The 17,636-nt window shown below is 52.6% G+C and overlaps 4 protein-coding genes across 4 annotated transcripts in view; 3 read left to right on the top strand and 1 right to left on the bottom strand.

Moving 5' to 3' along the window:
- The window catches only part of LOC137905469 (MBT domain-containing protein 1-like), a 7,047-nt gene extending 6,233 nt beyond the window's left edge, over window positions 1–814 (bottom strand). Inside the window, exons 1-2 of the mRNA XM_068749714.1 lie at window positions 671–814; window positions 51–279 (exon numbers count right to left, since the gene is read on the bottom strand). Coding sequence (XP_068605815.1) covers window positions 51–279; window positions 671–814 — 373 coding nt within the window. The remainder of the gene's footprint in view (window positions 1–50; window positions 280–670) is intronic.
- A 4,692-nt stretch (window positions 815–5,506) lies between these two features.
- LOC137905835 (keratin, type I cytoskeletal 13-like) lies at window positions 5,507–7,855 on the top strand. Its single transcript, XM_068750099.1, has 7 exons — window positions 5,507–5,960; window positions 6,154–6,236; window positions 6,475–6,631; window positions 6,697–6,858; window positions 6,960–7,085; window positions 7,155–7,393; window positions 7,662–7,855. The coding sequence occupies exons 1-7, from the start codon at window positions 5,565–5,567 to the stop codon at window positions 7,750–7,752; spliced, it is 1,254 nt and encodes a 417-aa protein (XP_068606200.1). The 5' UTR covers window positions 5,507–5,564; the 3' UTR covers window positions 7,753–7,855.
- A 1,345-nt stretch (window positions 7,856–9,200) lies between these two features.
- Window positions 9,201–11,405, top strand: LOC137906059 (keratin, type I cytoskeletal 13-like). The gene is made up of 7 exons (XM_068750351.1): window positions 9,201–9,647; window positions 9,885–9,967; window positions 10,077–10,233; window positions 10,339–10,500; window positions 10,654–10,779; window positions 10,852–11,069; window positions 11,175–11,405. Exons 1-7 carry the CDS (start codon window positions 9,258–9,260, stop codon window positions 11,197–11,199), a joined length of 1,161 nt encoding a protein of 386 aa, XP_068606452.1. The 5' UTR covers window positions 9,201–9,257; the 3' UTR covers window positions 11,200–11,405.
- Window positions 11,406–13,134: 1,729 nt separating this feature from the next.
- On the top strand, window positions 13,135–15,850 carry LOC137905690 (keratin, type I cytoskeletal 13-like). Its single transcript, XM_068749935.1, has 7 exons — window positions 13,135–13,533; window positions 14,403–14,485; window positions 14,595–14,751; window positions 14,857–15,018; window positions 15,172–15,297; window positions 15,370–15,582; window positions 15,697–15,850. The coding sequence occupies exons 1-7, from the start codon at window positions 13,153–13,155 to the stop codon at window positions 15,715–15,717; spliced, it is 1,143 nt and encodes a 380-aa protein (XP_068606036.1). The 5' UTR covers window positions 13,135–13,152; the 3' UTR covers window positions 15,718–15,850.
- Window positions 15,851–17,636: the final 1,786 nt, after the last annotated feature.

The raw sequence follows: 17,636 nt of genomic DNA, 5'->3' as shown, positions 1-17,636 counted from the left end.
TCATGCCGGAACTACTTTTTGAGGTGGATGAATCTCCATGCGTCACTGACCCATGCCCGCTTGTCCATCCGGGTAGGTGTACACCTGTCCGTTGGTCTTGACGAGCGTCAGGGAGGAGGAGGTGGGGGGGTGCTGTGCCCCTCCCCCTCCCCCCCCTCCCAGCTCCTCCTCATCGCTGTCCTCGGGGCTGGAGGCGCCGCTGCCCCCGCTGGACTCCGTGCTGCAGCTGCTCCGGTCCTCCTCCACGCCGTCCAGCGTCCCGAAGGACGGATGCTCCACCTGAGGAGGTGCAGACACAGAGACCATCCTATCTCCATGGCGACCAGTACTCCTAAAATCTACTCAAGCCGAATTCTAGTTACAATAAAAGCCATTCTTAATTCACATCTGATCCTGTCATTTCTATTGGCTGGGCTTGATCGGTTAAAAACGATCAATCAACCGGACCGATTGATTGCCGGTTCCAGCTGTTGCGTTCAGGTGTTTCCATCAGGAAGCGCGTTCACCTGCCGCCGGAACCACCGCACTGCGGTGAAGAGAGAGAGAGAGGGGGGCGAGAGAGCCTGACTGACACAGGGAGAGAGGCTCAGAACCGGAACCGTCTGACTGCTTCACGTACCAAACCCCCTCCAGAAGTCCGCGTGTTTTATGTTTTCTTGGCTGCAGGTACCGGGAAGTGGACCAGCGAACCCCCGTCTCGGGTGTTTCTGGCTCGGCTCGGGACGCTCTTAAATTCGGCCTCCGTTAGATCCACGTCGCAGCGCGGCCCGCGGCCGGAGCGACATTTTTCTCCCGGGCTCACCTTGTCAATCATCGATCTCCTCGGGATGTAAACGACAATTTAGCGCGAAAACGAGAGATAAAATATACGGAAATAAAAGTTAAAAAAAAAGCCGAATAAAGCAGTGAGAGGGCAGGAAGGTTTCCATAGCAACGTTCAGTCCGATGGGGATAATATGGATGAATGTTTGATTTTGGCGGTCCGAATAGGAACCGGTTCTGTCCAGCGAACTAATGAAGAGTCCGCGCGAGCCGAATCGAAGATCGCGTTGGACTCCTCCATAAAACGTCAAATCTCGTGTGATTTGTGCTCCTCGTATCGCCGGAGAGCAGGAGAACTTTAAAGTACCGATTTCTCCAAGGAGATCGGTTAACTCGAGAAGGTTTTCGCGCCGCTGTCACAACGGAGGAGCGAGGGGCGGTTCCGGCCGGAGAGACGAGCCGCAGAACTCACCGGGTCTCCGGGGTTCTCCATCAGTCCGCACCGCGGAGGGAACACGAACACCCGCAGCAGCGACCATTAGCATTCAGCAGCAGACATGTCAACAATAACATACTTCTAATGCGCATGCGCACGGCCAGAGGCTGCTGATCGCCCATTGGCTGCTGCTTCTGCTTCGTCTCTGTGGCTCAGATTGAAAGTGCACGTCAGCTCCCCCTGTTGGTCGAAATCCTAACTTCAAAAATATAAAGATTTGTAAATAAATTTAATTTAATTTAAAGCATTATTTTTGTTGTATTTACTAATAAAAGTATTTGTATGAGGGCGATGGTGGCGCAGTGGTTGAGAGGGTCGTCCTATGATCGATGGTGGTTCGATTCCAGGCTCAGGCACATGTGTGCACTGTCGTTGTGTCCTTAGGCAAGACACTTCACCCACATTGCCTGGGCGCATGCGCACGCGGCGACCAAATTGCCCTCCGAGGGACAAAATCAATAAAAAGTATTTAGTATTTAGTATTTAGTATCTCTACCAATCATTTGTTCCCCTGAATGTTACTGTTTTAATACAAATGAAAATATTTCACTGCTCCAGGATCTGATGAAATATTATTTTAAAGAATGATTGAAAGAATGAGTGTAGGTACAATAACGTAGTACGAAAGCAAATAGTTTTGTATTTTAGGACAATAAACGGCTCAGGGAGAGATTGGACGCTGACCAGATTGAGAAGTCTATTCGATAGAAGTTGTTTTTTTTGTGGCTGTAAATTAATTTTTGTCTTTTGTTTGGATTCCACAAAGAATTTAGCAAATATTTTCACGCAAACTTTGTTCCATTCCAACAATCTGACTCGTCTGAACGGAGGAGACACGCGCCTCTCTTCGGGGCTGTGCGGCTTCGTACGTTTTCATACGTGACCTTTGAATATGGAACATTCTGCGCATCCCTCAGGGCGAAGAACCGGGAGAAGAGAAAACATTCACGCATGAGCGGACCTTTAAAATGAGCCTTGTGAAAGGGAAGGGCTGTTCTGTCTGATGCAGGAACACACCTGCCATTAGTCACCGTCGGGCTTCACATCCAGAGCGGCTCCATGCAGGTTCCGTGCACTCCAGCACCCCCCCCCCCCCCCACGCTGCGTGAGTCGCCCTGCAGCAGCTGAACAGCAGGCTGGGCCCGTACCTGCAGCAGGTGCGACACGAACTCGCACGTTCACATAGCAGACATTCTGCCGCGAGAGAATTTAGAATCAGGATCTGCTCACAACTTCATTTTGATGACATTAAAAAAGGGAATACAATCAGAATAAAGTTCTGAAAGTACCTAGAAATGAATGAACTTTATGTTGGTCCATGGAATCTGAAAAGTCGTGTCATGTTGGTTCTCTACGGGTTCTCTACGGGTTCCACCGCCAAAGACATGCTAATTAGGTGAATCGTCCATAGGTGTGAGTGTGTGTGTGGCCCTGTGATGAACTGGCGACCTGTCCAGGGTGTGCCCCGCCTCTCGCCCGTTGGCTGCTGGGACCGGCGACCCGTACAAGATAGGATTCAAACCCGATGCCTTCTTGCTAAACTGCATAAAAGACATTATTATAATTAGAGTGTGTGTGCGTGCGTGCGTGCATGTGTGTGTGTGTGTGTGTGTGCCTGGGGGGGGGGGGGGGGTCACGGTTACACAACCAAATGCTTCACACTGCATTCCTGTTCAGGTGAGGGTGTGACGACTACGGTAAGAATACCTGTTGGAACAGGTCTGTAAGGACACACACACACACGCACACACGCTACTAACTACTTTGTTTCTCACAGCTGATCAGCCAATCAGATTCTGTGTGGCGAGGACACACCCTCCCACCAGTGAGGTGACCTTTGACACCCGAAGCAGAGCAGAAGGTACAGGTGTGAACCCGCATCGGCCGGAGGAGGAGGAGGAGGAGGAGGGCTGTGGTGCGTGATGAAGCTAGCTGAGCCTCAGGCCTCAGACATGCTAAAACCGCCACCGTTTGTTTGAACCCCTCCCTCCCTCGGTTGCGGTGACGTCGTCGAAGGTTTATAAGTAAAGTTTTTGTGATTTGAAGCTTTTTGTTCTCATGAATTCAGGGATAAAAACGGATTCAATTCCTGAAAGTAGAACCTTTTAGAATCCTTTCCTGCTGGTTGCTAGGAAACGAACCCTTCGGCCCGGCGCAGCGGCGGGTCGGAACAAGGAGGAGTCTCACGTCGGCAAGATCCCAAGTTCTGGAGCCCCAGTTCACCTGGGGGAGCAGGTAGGGGGTGGACACGCCCAGAATGACCCGGAGAACCTGCCGTCCACAAACTTTAGGCCGCCTCCTTCACGTTCACGAGGAAAACTGTTGACGGATTTGTGGGAAGACGGAAATATTTGTCTCGGTTTTTAATGCAAACATTTTGGTGGGAGGGGCTTCGCGAAACAGAGAAAGCCCCGAGGTGACAAACGGAAACTCCCAAGAATGCAGGTCACATTCTGAGGAGGAGGAGGAGGAGGAGGAGGAGCCTTCATCGCACGTTGTTTGTGAGCGTGCGAGTGATTGATCTGGAAACGGGCGTGTTCCTGTGTAACAATCTGTAACATTAAACCTAAAAACATGAAGCTCGCCGGGGGGGGGGGGGGTGCTCTTGTTGTCATGACAACAAAGAGACATTCGATGAGTGTGCAGCAATGTCTCGCCCCGTAAGACATTGTTCGTCTTGTTAGAGGTCAAAGTTAAAGGCGTTCATACGATTCCTGGTATTATGGGATGCACTTGAACTCTCTACAAACCCCTCCTGGTTCCAAACCCGCCTTGAACCCGGACCGAGCCCCCGTCCTTCCGGCGACGCCTTCAGGTGCTGCTTTTGACCGATGATAAGAGCAAATTAAATGAATGAAATAAACCAAGCACATTAAAGACGCCTGAAATGAAAGGCGAGAACCCGTGGGGGGGGGGGGGGGGCGCTGCCGGTAACCCGCCCTTACCTGCAGCGGAATGACTCCGGCCACACCCAGAAAGCCCCGGGGAGACTAATGACATGTAATCATGGTGATTACACGTCAACGAACAAAACGGGCTTCAAAATGAGAAGCCATTAAAAGCACCTGAACGTCCCCATCGAAGGATAACATGAAACCGCCACGTTTCGTTTCAGTGCTGGAACCCGGTCCCACTGGAAACCGCGTCCCAGAACCCGGTCCCACGGGAAACCGCGTCCCACAACCCGGTCCCACTGGAAACCGGGTCCCAGAACCCGGTCCCACGGGAAACCGCGACCCAGAACCCGGTCCCACTGGAAACCGGGTCCCAGAACCCGGTCCCACTGGAAACCGGGTCCCAGAACCTCCCGCCAAACATCGTGGAAAGTTTTCCCATCGTTCAATAATTAGATAATTATAGTTTTTACTTTCCCCGCTTTGAGCTGCTGCTTAAAGTCAAGGAAGCCGAGGATGAAACGGACCGCTGCAGCCAGACACGCAACAGAACCGAACCAGAATCCACCTGACAGATCAGACCGTCACCATGGAAACAGCAAATGATCAAACCCTCCAAAGGAAGCCACTAAAAGGCACGAAATAAACGCATAAAAATGAGTCGGTTCAGCTCGAACTAACTGATAAACAAACGAACAAGATGTTTCCAGAGCTACGATTTTAAAGCGTGATCTAGAGCAACTCAATGCTAGCTGTAGCTACAGATGTGCTGCAGATGTTTCATGCTAGCTGTAGCTACAGATGTGCTGCAGATGTTTAGTGCTAGCTGTAGCTACAGATGTGCTGCAGATGTTTAATGCTAACTGTAGCTACAGATGTGCTGCAGATGTTTAATGCTAGCTGTAGCTCCAGATGTGCTGCAGTTCCGTGGGGGGGGGGGGTCTGTAGCCCCAGCTGATCCTCATTGTCTACCGAAGGTTCATAAAGGCCTTCATCAAACAACAAGGCCTCTTCATGCCAGTCGGGTTGAGGCCTGAAGGGAACCGGGCCGCACCCACAGAGGACAGCAACAACCTGGGGGGGGGGGCTGAGAGGCGACTCCTCCGCTGCTTGATTGATTGATGAATGGTTTCCACAGAGAGTGAACTTTAAATCTAAATGTCATCCAGGTCTGAACTCGCCCGGCCTGGAAAAGGAGTTCGTTCAACGATCTTTCACGCGCCGCTGATCGCGTTTTGTCCGGCTGGCGTCTGGTTTCCACATTCCTCGGGTCACACCCACAAACAAGGACAGGTGGTTCCTCCCACCGGCACACAATCTCCTCTAACGGTATAAAACGGGCCGGTGTCGGCGCTCCTCACTCCCTCGCCTCCAGCCGAACGCAGCAGCGTCTTCATCACCGCTCCACCGCCATGTCTTTGGTCATGAGAAGCAGCTCGGCGGCGTCCGCCGGCGGCCGCTACAGCCTCGGCTCCCTGATTGGCGGATCCCTCCGCTCTCAGTCCAGGATGTCCTCGGGCAGCTCCTCCGTGTCCCTGTCCGGCAGCCACGCAGGCGGAGCCGCCTTTGCCGTCAGCTCTGGAGGCGGAGGCTCCGTTGGGTTCGGCGTAGACATCTCTGCCAACGAGAAGTTCACCATGCAGAACCTGAACGACCGACTGGCCACGTACCTGGAAAAGGTGCGCAAGCTGGAGGCGGCCAATGGCGAGCTGGAGCTGAAGATCAGGAACTTCCTGGAGAGCAAGACCTCCCCGACCTCCAGAGACTACAGCGCCTTCCTCGCCACCATCGCAGACCTGCAAGCCAAGGTAGGCTGGACAGGTGCACGCCGTCCTCGCTGCGTCGATCTGCCTCTCTGCTGCAGGCTAGAAAGTTCTAGATTTGAACCGTTGGTCTGATTGAGACAATAAGAGGGACAGTCAAGGTTAGATGTTTTGGAGAGGACAGACTTGGTGTTTAGCTCCCGACCTTTGACCCCCTCCGTTTCCTCTCCCCTCACAGATCCAGAACGCCAACAGGACCAAAGGCACCATCTATCTCGCCATCGACAACTCCAAGCTGGCTGCGGATGACTTCAGGGTCAAGTAAGGGGTTAAACGGGCGTGAACCACACACGAGCACGCCTCCCCGGGCCCCGCCCACATCACGGCATCACGCTTTGAGTCGTCCTCCTACCGACGCCCACAACGGAGCGTCAGACCGACACGCATTCTTAACCACCAATTAGCTGCAACGCTAATTAGCACGCTAACAGACATTTTAGCATAAAGTTAGCAGGCTAGCGGGCTAACTGGTTCGCCTCACCTGTGTTTGACCCGGCAGGTACGAGAACGAGCTCGGGATGCGTCAGTCGGTGGAGGCCGACATCCTCGGACTCAGAAAGGTTCTGGACGAGCTGACCCTGGCCCGGGCGGACCTGGAGGCGCAGATCGAAAGCCTGAAGGAGGAGCTGATCTTCCTCAAGAAGAACCACGAGGAGGTGAGCGGACTCTCAGAGCTCAGGTAAACCCCGCTCTGGCTCTGACTCCGTCCTCGTCCTCGTAGGAGCTGCTGCTGACCCGAGCCCAGATGAGTGGGCAGGTGAACGTGGAGGTGGACACCGGTCCTCAGTCGGACCTCGCGAAGATCATGGCGGACATCCGGGATCAGTACGAGAGCCTGATCACCAAAAACAACAAGGAGCTGGCCGGCTGGTACAACACGAAGGTGAGGCGTTAGCCAGCTAGCTAATTAGCTAGCATGCTAATGAACACATTAAGCAACTTCCTCCTGAAGATCAGCAAAAACCTTCACGCGTTCGTCCACAGACTGAAGCCTTGAACCAGGAAGTCTCCGTCACCACGGAAACCCTCCAGACGTCCAGATCCGAGATCACGGAGGTCAAACGGATGATGCAGAACCTGGAGATCGAGCTGCAGTCCCAGCTCAGCATGGTGAGCGCCGCCCCCCTCCCACCTGGGCCGCCTCCGCGGGCGTTCCCACATGGACACCCTCCCTTGCAGAAATCCTCGCTGGAGTGCTCGCTGGGTGAGACCCAGACCCGCTTCGCCATGATGCTGGCCGGGTACCAGCACCAGGTGACCTGCCTGGAGGAGCAGCTGGTGCAGCTGAAGGCCGACCTGGAGCGCCAGGGACAGGAGTACGGAATTCTGCTGGACATGAAGACCAGGCTGGAGATGGAGATCGCCGAGTACCGGAGGCTGCTGGACGGAGACGTCAGCAGCAGCAGCAGCAGCAGCAGGTGAGGCAGGAAACGGTGGCGCAGCGGTTAGCACTGCCGCGTCGCGGGTTCAAGCCCCAGCGTTCACAAAAGCGCCGCTCTGTGTAGAAGTCGCACGTTCTCTCCGGCTTCCTCCCACCACCTAAACCAGAATCAGGCAGCTGAGGTGGCCTGGCGACTTGTCCAGGGTGGACCCCGTCTCTCTCGCCCGTCGACTGCTGGGACAGGCTCCGAACTCAGGTGAGACTTTGTTGTCCGTGGAAGTGACGAGTCGGATGTCCCTCCACAGCACCACCACCAAGACGAAGATCGTCACCGTGGTGGAGGAGGTGGTGGACGGGCGGGTGGTTAGCTCGTCCACCGAGAGCCGGGTCCTCTGAGTCCGCTCGGGGGACGCGTCCAACGTCGGCGCAGGGCGGAGGTCCCTCGGAGGTCCCTCGGAGGTCCCTCGGAGGCTCGCTCCCCAGTTGATGCAATAAAAGTTCAGATTTAAAATCCCGTTTCAGAGATTTAATGAAATATTTCAGCGGGAAAATATATTTTCATGTCACAAACAAATGATATACAATTAGTTACTATTATAGTATTTATACTGCAGGGATATAAAGATGACACTGAGCTGTCATAATATTTATTTTAGGAACTTTATCTGCAGGATTTCGTAAATTGATTCAAAATTAGAAAAATATTTGCTAATTTCTACCGCAGAGAGTAAAAACGTGTCTCGTCCCGGTTTTGGACGCCCAGCTTTCACGAAAGAATGTCAGCATGTCCTGTGAGTGAGAGGAGGAGGAGCTACACCTGAACGAAGGGGCGGAGACACCTCGAGGCAAACAGAGGAGTCACGTATGTCCTGGCTCTCTGGTCCCGAGGCAGGGGAGGCGCCCCCCCGGGACAGGAAAGACAAGCAAACCCGTCATTTCACAGAAAACGTGGAAAAGTATTCAACCTGCCGTTGGGTCGGGCCTGTTCTGGTGACTCCGCCCCGTTTACAGGTGAAATGATGTCCAATGTGTGACAAGGAAAGAAATCAGGGAATACTTGATAATAATTAGTCGATAAATGTTTAAATAATGTTCAAAATTACAATTTAGACCAAATAATCACAACCGACGACGCTTCAGGACGTCCAACCATCTTCAACCGCTTAATCCGACATCCGGGCCGCGGAACCGCTTAATCCGACATCCGGGCCACGGAACCGCTTAATCTGTCATTCGGGTCATGGAACCGCTTAATCCGACATCCGGGCCGCGGAACCGCTTAATCCGACATGCAGGTTGCTGGATCTACTGGAGTCTGTCCCAGCGGTCTACGGGAAAGAGGCGGGGTTACACCCTGGACACACCTACGGACAATTTAGTGGAACCGATTCACCTACGCTCCTTTTTGTTGGGAGGAAGCCGGAGAACCCGGAGAGAACCCACACAGACACAGGGAGAACATATAAACTCCTCACAGCTGGATTTGGACCTGCAACCTTCTTGCTACCGGCGTAAGAAGTTTGACGTTCGATTGGCAGAACAGAAATACTTGCTGATGTTCTCGATCCGGGATTGAATCCCCCTCGCGTTTCAGCGTTCCCGAGTCTGGTCCATCTGTAGGACCCGAAATAACAAACATGTCTGGACGAGCACAGAGGAATGAAGTAGGGGGGGGGGCTAGGTAAAAGGGGGAGGAGCTACACCTGAACAAACAGACGTCACTTGAAGGCGAACAGAAGAGTTATTGTGAAACGGGCGTGTCTATAGGGCTTCGCTATTCGCTCTGGGTCTGGGCCCCGAGGCGCTGGAGGGGGCCCTGACTTGGTGGCGGCATAAAAGGAGCAGAGTCCACGCTCTCCTCCACTCTCTCCTCTTCACCTGACAAGGTAAACGACTTCACCATGACCTTCTACGCAAGATCCACGACCTCTATGGGCGGGAACCGCCTCGGCTCCATGAGGGCTCCCAGCGTGCACGGCGGCGCCGGGGGAATGGGGATCCGCATCTCCAGCGGCAGTAAAACCTTCTCCTCTGCCGGGGCGGGATTTTCTGGTTCTGGCGGCGCTGGCGGCTTCGCCCTGAGCGATGCCGTCAACGCCGTTGAAAACGAGAAGGCCACCATGCAGAACCTCAACGACCGCCTGGGGTCCTACCTGGACAAGGTGCGCAAGCTGGAGGCAGCCAACGCTGAGCTGGAGCTGAAGATCCGGAACTTCCTGGAGAGCAGCGCCAAACCCGAGGGCCGTGACTGGAGCGCGTACCTGGCCACCATCGCCGACCTGCAGGACAAGGTAGGACCGGTTCTGCCATTCAGAACCAGGTACAGCAGAGATCACGCTAAACCCGGTCCTCGACGCAGAGAGCCCGGCGGTCAGGCTCAGGTGCAGCCACGCCCGACCGCATTAGAACATCCTGCACCAGAAACGTTTTTTGTCGAATTGCATCATGCCCAGAAAGTGACGACGTGAAAATCCAACCTCACTTTTAGGAAACGGAAACGCTTCCAGTTCATTCTGTCCTCGTTTCAGATCCTCGCCGCCACCTCTGTTAACGGCGCCCTCTACCTCACCATCGATAACGCTAAGCTAGCAGCTGATGATTTCAAAGTCAAGTGAGTACACGTCTTGTCTCTGTCCAAACATTTGTCGCTCGCTCCCGTAGCATCACATGACCACTAGAGGTCCTCCTCAGTTGAAGCAGCCGATTTGATTGTTGTTCAGGTTCGACAACGAGCTGGTCATGCGTCAGTCAGTGGAGGCCGACATCGGCGGGCTGAGGAGGGTTCTGGACGAACTGACTCTGACCAGGTCCGACCTGGAGATGCAGCTGGAAGCCCTGAAGGAGGAGATGATCACCCTCAAGAAGAACCACGAGGAGGTGGGCGAGAACCTGGAACCCGGACCTCATCGCCAGGGTTCCAGATGATGAGCAGCTTGGAGAAATCGCTTGGAAGGATTCAAAGTGTAAATTGTTTTCCCGCAGGACTTGCTGGCTCTGAGAGACCGGATGGGAGGTCAGGTGAATGTGGAGGTGGACGCCGCTCCACAGACGGACCTGGCCGCCCTCATGGCTGGAATCAGAGAACAATATGAGGGCGTCGCCGTCAAGAACCAAAGGGACTTGCAGAACTGGTTCGAGGCCAAGGTAGGAGGAAACAGCTGAAGCAAAGTCTTCTTCTTCTTTAAAAATGTTTCACAATTATACCTGCAGAAGCAGAAATGATGCAACACGACCAATGAACAGCAGCGTGTCATCAGCGTACGTACGTATTGAATAATCTTCTTCTTCTTCTCACAGACTGCAGATCTCAATAAGGAGGTCGCCGTGAGCACGGAGTCCATTCAGTCTTCACGCTCTGAGATCACCGAGATCAAGCGCACCCTGCAGTGCCTGGAGATCGAACTCCAATCACAGCTCAGCATGGTGGGTTTCTACCACGGACAAACACGAACCAGCTGTCCAAGCACGTCCTCACACCGTTTCTTGTCCCCACAGAAAGGGTCTCTTGAATCAACCCTCGCCGACACCCAGAGCCGGTACGCCAACATGCTAGCGGGCTACCAGAGTCAGGTGGGCGCTCTGGAGGACCAGCTCTCCCGTCTGAGAGCCGACCTGGAACGCCAGGGACAAGAATACCAGATACTCTTGGACACCAAGACCAGACTGGAGATGGAGATCGCCGAGTACCGGAGACTGCTCGATGGACAGCCAGGGTGAGTCCACCAGTCCACAGCTAACGGTGCTCAAAGACTAAAGCTAGCTGTAAGCAGCACACTACGGAAAGCTCATGGTTCTCTTGTTCGTGTGTTTTCTTGCAGACTGTTGACATCAGCTGATAATTAAACTATCATCATCACCAACAAGCATCATTCAACCGTTGTCAGAAAGAAACAAATAAAATGATTCTGATTAACTGAAAGAAATGTCTTTTATATTTATATTATATTGTGGTCTCAGTGAGGGGGGTGGTGGAAGGACAGCCAAAAAGAAAGACAATAAAAGTTCAACTCAAAATAAAATGCATTACAGAATAAACAGAATTTAACATCTTTGCAGTCTTAACCCACTCGAAAGTTACAAATCTGGAAAATCTTGACAAAACTATGTTGAAGGACGCCAAGAACAGACTGGAGACGGTCTGGTGTCGGAGACTTCTCGGAGGACAGCCAGTCCGCAGCTAATGCGGAAAGACCAATGCTAATGGTATTCAATCACCGAAGGTCGCTGTCCTCAAGCCGAGCTGATGGACGCTGCGTTTTTCTACAGACTGTCAACGTCGCCCGTAAAACCCGAAACCGTACCTGAAACCAATGAGACAACAACCGTCGGAGATCCCGCTTCTAAAGGCGGCTAGTCAGACCAAAAAAAGACTCGTCGGATTTTAGAAGTAAATAAAATGCTTCTGATGAAGCCAAAATGCCTGTTTTCTGTACACGAGTATCAGTACTCCTTATCAAATATATTTACTATGCTAAATATATTACAATATTTATACTACTGCATTTATTGACACAACTTTATATTGTATTGTGTGATTATTATCGGCGTACGAGAACATATATGAGGTCCGATTGCAAGGCGCTCTCAGCATGGAAGATGTGGGTTGGCGCAAACGGAAAGAAAAAACAAAATAAACTCCCAAATGTAGCATTTTGACGCATCAGTTATGAGTTGGACGGTAAATGAGAGCACCCTCTAGTGGCTACTGGAGGTAACTGTGGCTGTTCTCAGCCCTGCAGAGCCTGAAGGAGGCTTCCGTGTATTCTTGGAAGTCAAACTCCCAAACAATGGGAGTCGATAGGAGACCCCATCCCCAGGTCGGCCACCTTCAGCCACAACATGGGTTCGAGATCCCTCCACCCACTGTCAACTTCAGGGGTCCCCGTTTGGGCCCCCATCCAGTCCGTCTGTTCCGACATTTCTTCTTAAATTCATCTTAAGAAGCTTCTTTTCGTTATGTCAACATTTGTCCATGTCAGCTTGCTGAAGGTGCGTCTCCCGTTTGTCCCCAAGCAACGAGGGAAGAAGTCATGTGACCCGAGACGCGCTTTCGCTCACGCGGACAAATAGTTCCTGTAACGATTTCCAAAGTGTGACATCGAGAAAAAATCATGGAGTACGAGATAGAAAATACGAGCAAAAAAAGTTGGTCTAAAATGACATTTGGGGATATTTGACGAGACGTTTGAGACAATTCAGACGGAATAATAGTCGTAAAACAGAAGAAGCGTCAAACGCGACTCGACAGCACCAAAGTGTTCCGGAACGAGAAACGCCAAGGTGGCGTACACCCCGGACATGTCGCCAGCACCTCACAGGCATAGCATATTCATTCCAGTTAAAATCCCACAGACAAACAGCTGATGAGAGCGTTGGCCTCCTATTGGTTGGTGTGGGTCTTACAGACGAGGAAGAGGACTCTGGTCTGTACGAGTGTCCAGAAGAAGAAGAATCTGGACCGTCTGGTCCAGGTGTGGACGAGCAGAGATGAATAAAGGGGGGGGGGGGGGGGGGGGGGTTGACTCTCTCTCGCCTCTGCTTGTCGAACAGGTTAGATAAAGAGACGGAGCTCCACCTGAACAAACAGCAGCGCCACCCGAAGGCAAACAGGAGTCATGTGGAACATCTTTGCATAGAACGTGATGCATCGTCTATTTATTCTAGATCTCTGGTCCCGAGGCGCTGGAGGGGGCCCGGTTCTGAACCCCTCCCTGACTTGGTGGCGGCATAAAAGGAGCAGAGTCCACGCTCTCCTTCACTCTCTCCTCTTCACCTGACAAGGTAGACGACTTCACCATGACCACCTACGCAAGATCCATCTCCTCTACCAGCGGGGGCCGCCGCAGCTCCATGAGGGCTCCCAGCGTGCACGGCGGCGCCGGGGGAATGGGGATCCGCATCTCCAGCGGCAGTAAAACCTTCTCCTCTGCCGGGGCGGGCTTTTCTGCTGGTGGCGGTTTCCCCCAAAGCGACGCCTTCAACGCCATTGAAAACGAGAAGGCCACCATGCAGAACCTCAACGACCGCCTGGGGTCCTACCTGGACAAGGTGCGCAAGCTGGAGGAAGCCAACGCTGAGCTGGAGCTGAAGATCCGGAACTTCCTGGAGAGCAGCGCCAGACCCGAGGGCCGTGACTGGAGCGCGTACCTGGCCACCATCGCCGACCTGCAGGACAAGGTAGGACCGGTTCTGCCATTCAGAACCAGGTACAGCAGAGATCACGCTAAACCCGGTCCTCGACGCAGAGAGCCCGGCGGTCAGGCTCAGGTGCAGCCACGCCCGATCGCATTAGAACATCCTGCACCAGAAACGTTTTGCATGAGCAAAGAAGCGCTGTTAATCATATTAGCATGATTTCAAGTAACTTCTGTCACTGCGTCACGAAGCACCCGATTCAGATCAGGATCTGGATCAAAATCGGAATCAGGATCAGGATCAAAATCAAAAATCAGGATCAGGATCTGGATCAGAATCGTAATCAGGATCAAAATCAGGATCAGAATCGGAATCAGGATCAGAATCAGGATCAAAATCAGGATCAGAATCGGAATCAGAATCAGAATCAGGATCGGCATCAGGATCAGAATTGGAATCAGAATCAGGAACAGGATCGGAATCACGATCAGGATCAGGATCGGAATCACGATCAGGATTAGGATCAGGATCAGAATCAGAATCAGAATCAGGATGAAAATCAGGATCAGAAACGGAATCAGGATCAGAATCGGGATCAGGATCAGAATCGGGATCAGGATGAGACAGGAGGCAATCACAAATCTAAATTCAGACTATCCTGCAGCGACGCCCAACTGGAGCTGAAATACTTCCCCTGTATTCACAATCTTTCTACGCACTAATAAATGTTTCAGACATTTATTCTACATTTATGTCATTTTATACGCGGATTCTGCTGCGTGAGTCGATTTCAACCCACTTCAAGAACCAAACCAACTAAAACTCAGTTTCAGTCTCGTGATCTGTTTCCTGAACGTTCTGAAACAAACAGGCCTCAGAAACGCTTCCAGTTCATTCTGTCCTCGTTTCAGATCCTCGCCGCCACCTCTGATAACGGCGCCCTCTACCTCACTATCGATAACGCTAAGCTAGCAGCTGATGATTTCAAAGTCAAGTGAGTACATGTCTCGTCTCTGTCCAAACATTTGTCGCTCGCTCCCGTAGCATCACATGACCACTAGAGGTCCTTCTCAGTTGAAGCAGCCGATTTGATTGTTGTTCAGGTTCGACAACGAGCTGGTCATGCGTCAGTCAGTGGAGGCCGACATCGGCGGGCTGAGGAGGGTTCTGGACGAACTGACTCTGACCAGGTCCGACCTGGAGATGCAGCTGGAAGCCCTGAAGGAGGAGATGATCATCCTCAAGAAGAACCACGAGGAGGTGGGCGAGAACCTGGAACCCGGACCTCATCGCCAGGGTTCCAGATGATGAGCAGCTTGGAGAAATTGCTTGGAAGGATTCAAAGTGTAAATTGTTTTCCCGCAGGACTTGCTGGCTCTGAGAGACCGGATGGGAGGTCAGGTGAATGTGGAGGTGGACGCCGCTCCACAGACGGACCTGGCCGCCCTCATGGCTGGAATCAGAGAACAATACGAGGGCGTCGCCGTCAAGAACCAAAGGGACTTGCAGAACTGGTTCGAGGCCAAGGTAGGAGGAAACAGCTGAAGCAAAGTCTTCTTCTTCTTTAAAAATGTTTCACAATTATACCTGCAGAAGCAGAAATGATGCAACACGACCAATGAACAGCAGCGTGTCATCAGCGTACGTACGTATTGAATAATCTTCTTCTTCTTCTCACAGACTGTAGATCTCAATAAGGAGGTCACCGTGAGCACGGAGTCCATTCAGTCTTCACGCTCTGAGATCACCGAGATCAAGCGCACCCTGCAGTGCCTGGAGATCGAACTCCAATCACAGCTCAGCATGGTGGGTTTCGACCACGGACGACCACGAACCAGCTGTCCAAGCACGTCCTCACACCGTTTCTTGTCCCCACAGAAAGGGTCTCTTGAATCAACCCTCGCCGACACCCAGAGCCAGTACGCCAACATGCTAGCGGGCTACCAGAGTCAGGTGGGCGCTCTGGAGGACCAGCTCTCCCGTCTGAGAGCCGACCTGGAACGCCAGGGACAAGAATACCAGATACTCTTGGACACCAAGACCAGACTGGAGATGGAGATCGCCGAGTACCGGAGACTGCTCGAAGGGGGGGTGGGTTTACCAGTCCAGACTCCAGCCCATCGTTAACGCTGTTAGCGGTGTGTTGTGCCACCAGAGCTAAAGCTAACGATATTCAGTCATGGTGGTTTGTGTTTTTTCCCGCAGGCTGTGATCAGCCAATCATAAAGCTCTCCTCCTCCTCATCATCATCATCAGCAGCAGCAGCGAGGAAGATGAATCCGAACCCGACTCATCGAGACAACAAACGTCAGTCAGCCGTTCTCAGACGGAAACTAATTAAACGATTCTGATGAACTGACGAACGTCTCATTCTTTTGTGCACCGCCATCGTTACCTTCGCCGGAGGAGGGCTTCTCGATTTCATTTAATGGAAGGAGGGGGGGGGGGGGGGGGTCACTTCCTCGCGTTGTTCAGGCCGAGCTGAGCCCGATGAGCGAGCGACGATTGGCTGTCATTGCTGCTCCTGCATCGCCGCGGGGATTCAAACAGATCACACGAAACGCCCAAAACCGGTTTGTCGGCATCGACTCAACACTGGCTGATCTCAGACCAGCGTTGCTTTCACGAGGCCGACCGCCCTGCCGGGGCGTGGTCGACTCTCGTGATGACAGACGGGACAAAGCGCAGGTGGTGAAAGTTTAAATCTGAGAAAACAAAGGAAAGGAAAGGAACCGAGACGAGGTGACAAACCCGCCCAACCGGGGTTTACAGCAGCGGCGGGTTGCCAGCATCACCGAGTCAGTGCGTCTGTCTTTTAAATAAAGTTAAGTTCAATCGTATTTTTAGCTCGGCTTAATGTCGAGGAGAATCTGGATGTGGATTCAAACAGACGTGAACCGAACAAAACGCGGATCTGAGAAAGGTCGGGTTTCTGCAGTACGCATGCCGGGCCAGCAGGTGGCGCTTCAAGTCAAGCGAAGGTTCGGCCTGAAACCAAACCAGCTGTCAATCAAAATAAAGTCTCCAGGCGTCACATCGACGTTCCACTTTAACAAGCGGTGATTCTCCTCTCCTCCACCAGAGGTCCTCACACCTTCCCTCACTTCGCCATCCCCAGCCGGCCACGCCCACCGACACACCTGTCGCCTCTTTTTGAGGAGTCTCTCGTTTTCAGGGTTCGTCTCGTTAAAATGTAAACGCGTTATTCACTCATCGACCGTCGCCGATGTGCTGACAGGAGGTTGAGCAGGTGCTGAGCTGCGATTGGCTGTGCTCGTTCACCCGCCCCCGCCTCGGGCCACCGGGTCACCTATGTTACGTTACGTAACACGGCCTGGTCATAAATCTGTCTGCGTTATTGATCTCATCCGAGTTCTGATTATTGGTTCAACGCTCAGTGAGAAACCGGCTCTGGAACAAAACAGGAGAAAAACCCAAACCTCTAGAAATCAAGAACCTTTGAAGTGGAGCCTGGTTCTGCAGGCAGCAGGAGAAACGACTATCGCCCCCTGCTGGTCGGACGAAGGAACAAGGTTCAGTGGCGACTAAAGTCTCTTTCTACATCATCGCCGTTTGTCCGTCCGTCCGTTGGCAAGATAACCCAAAAAGCTCTGGACAGATCTGGACGAACTTTCCAGAACCAGCCGCTTAGATTTCTGAGACGATCCAGAAGTTGATTCTCCATCTTCTCTCCTCTTGTTGTGCTTTTAACTTGTTTTCCTCACTTTTCCAGATATGAACAGAAACTAGTCGTAAAGTTTTTCGGATGAAATCCGAGCGCCGTGAGGTTCGTGTCGGTTTCGCTCGTGAACTTGAGTTTGCGTCCTAAAACGCCCCTCGGCGTTCTGCAGGTTTCCACACGGATTAAATATGTGGTGGGAGATTAAATTCCAGGCCCGCCGGGCGCCGACTGGAGACGGATCGTCTTCACGCCCCGGCTTTGAACTTAGAACTGCTGAGTGTCGGATTTGATGTTGGGTTTTCTCACGGAGGACAAGGAGACGAGGACAAAGAGCATCCGACCATCAGCATCCGACCGGCCCCTTCATCAGCATCCGACCATCCCCTTTAAAGCAAACGACCTCTGCAGAATAAACACTCACGTCTTTCAGGGTCGTGGACGTTGAGGACCCGCTGGCTCCACC

The sequence above is a fragment of the Brachionichthys hirsutus genome, chromosome 16 (genome assembly GCF_040956055.1).
Source record: "Brachionichthys hirsutus isolate HB-005 chromosome 16, CSIRO-AGI_Bhir_v1, whole genome shotgun sequence".
Taxonomy (NCBI): Eukaryota; Metazoa; Chordata; class Actinopteri; order Lophiiformes; family Brachionichthyidae; genus Brachionichthys; species Brachionichthys hirsutus.
This window is presented reverse-complemented; position numbering and strand designations above follow the sequence as displayed.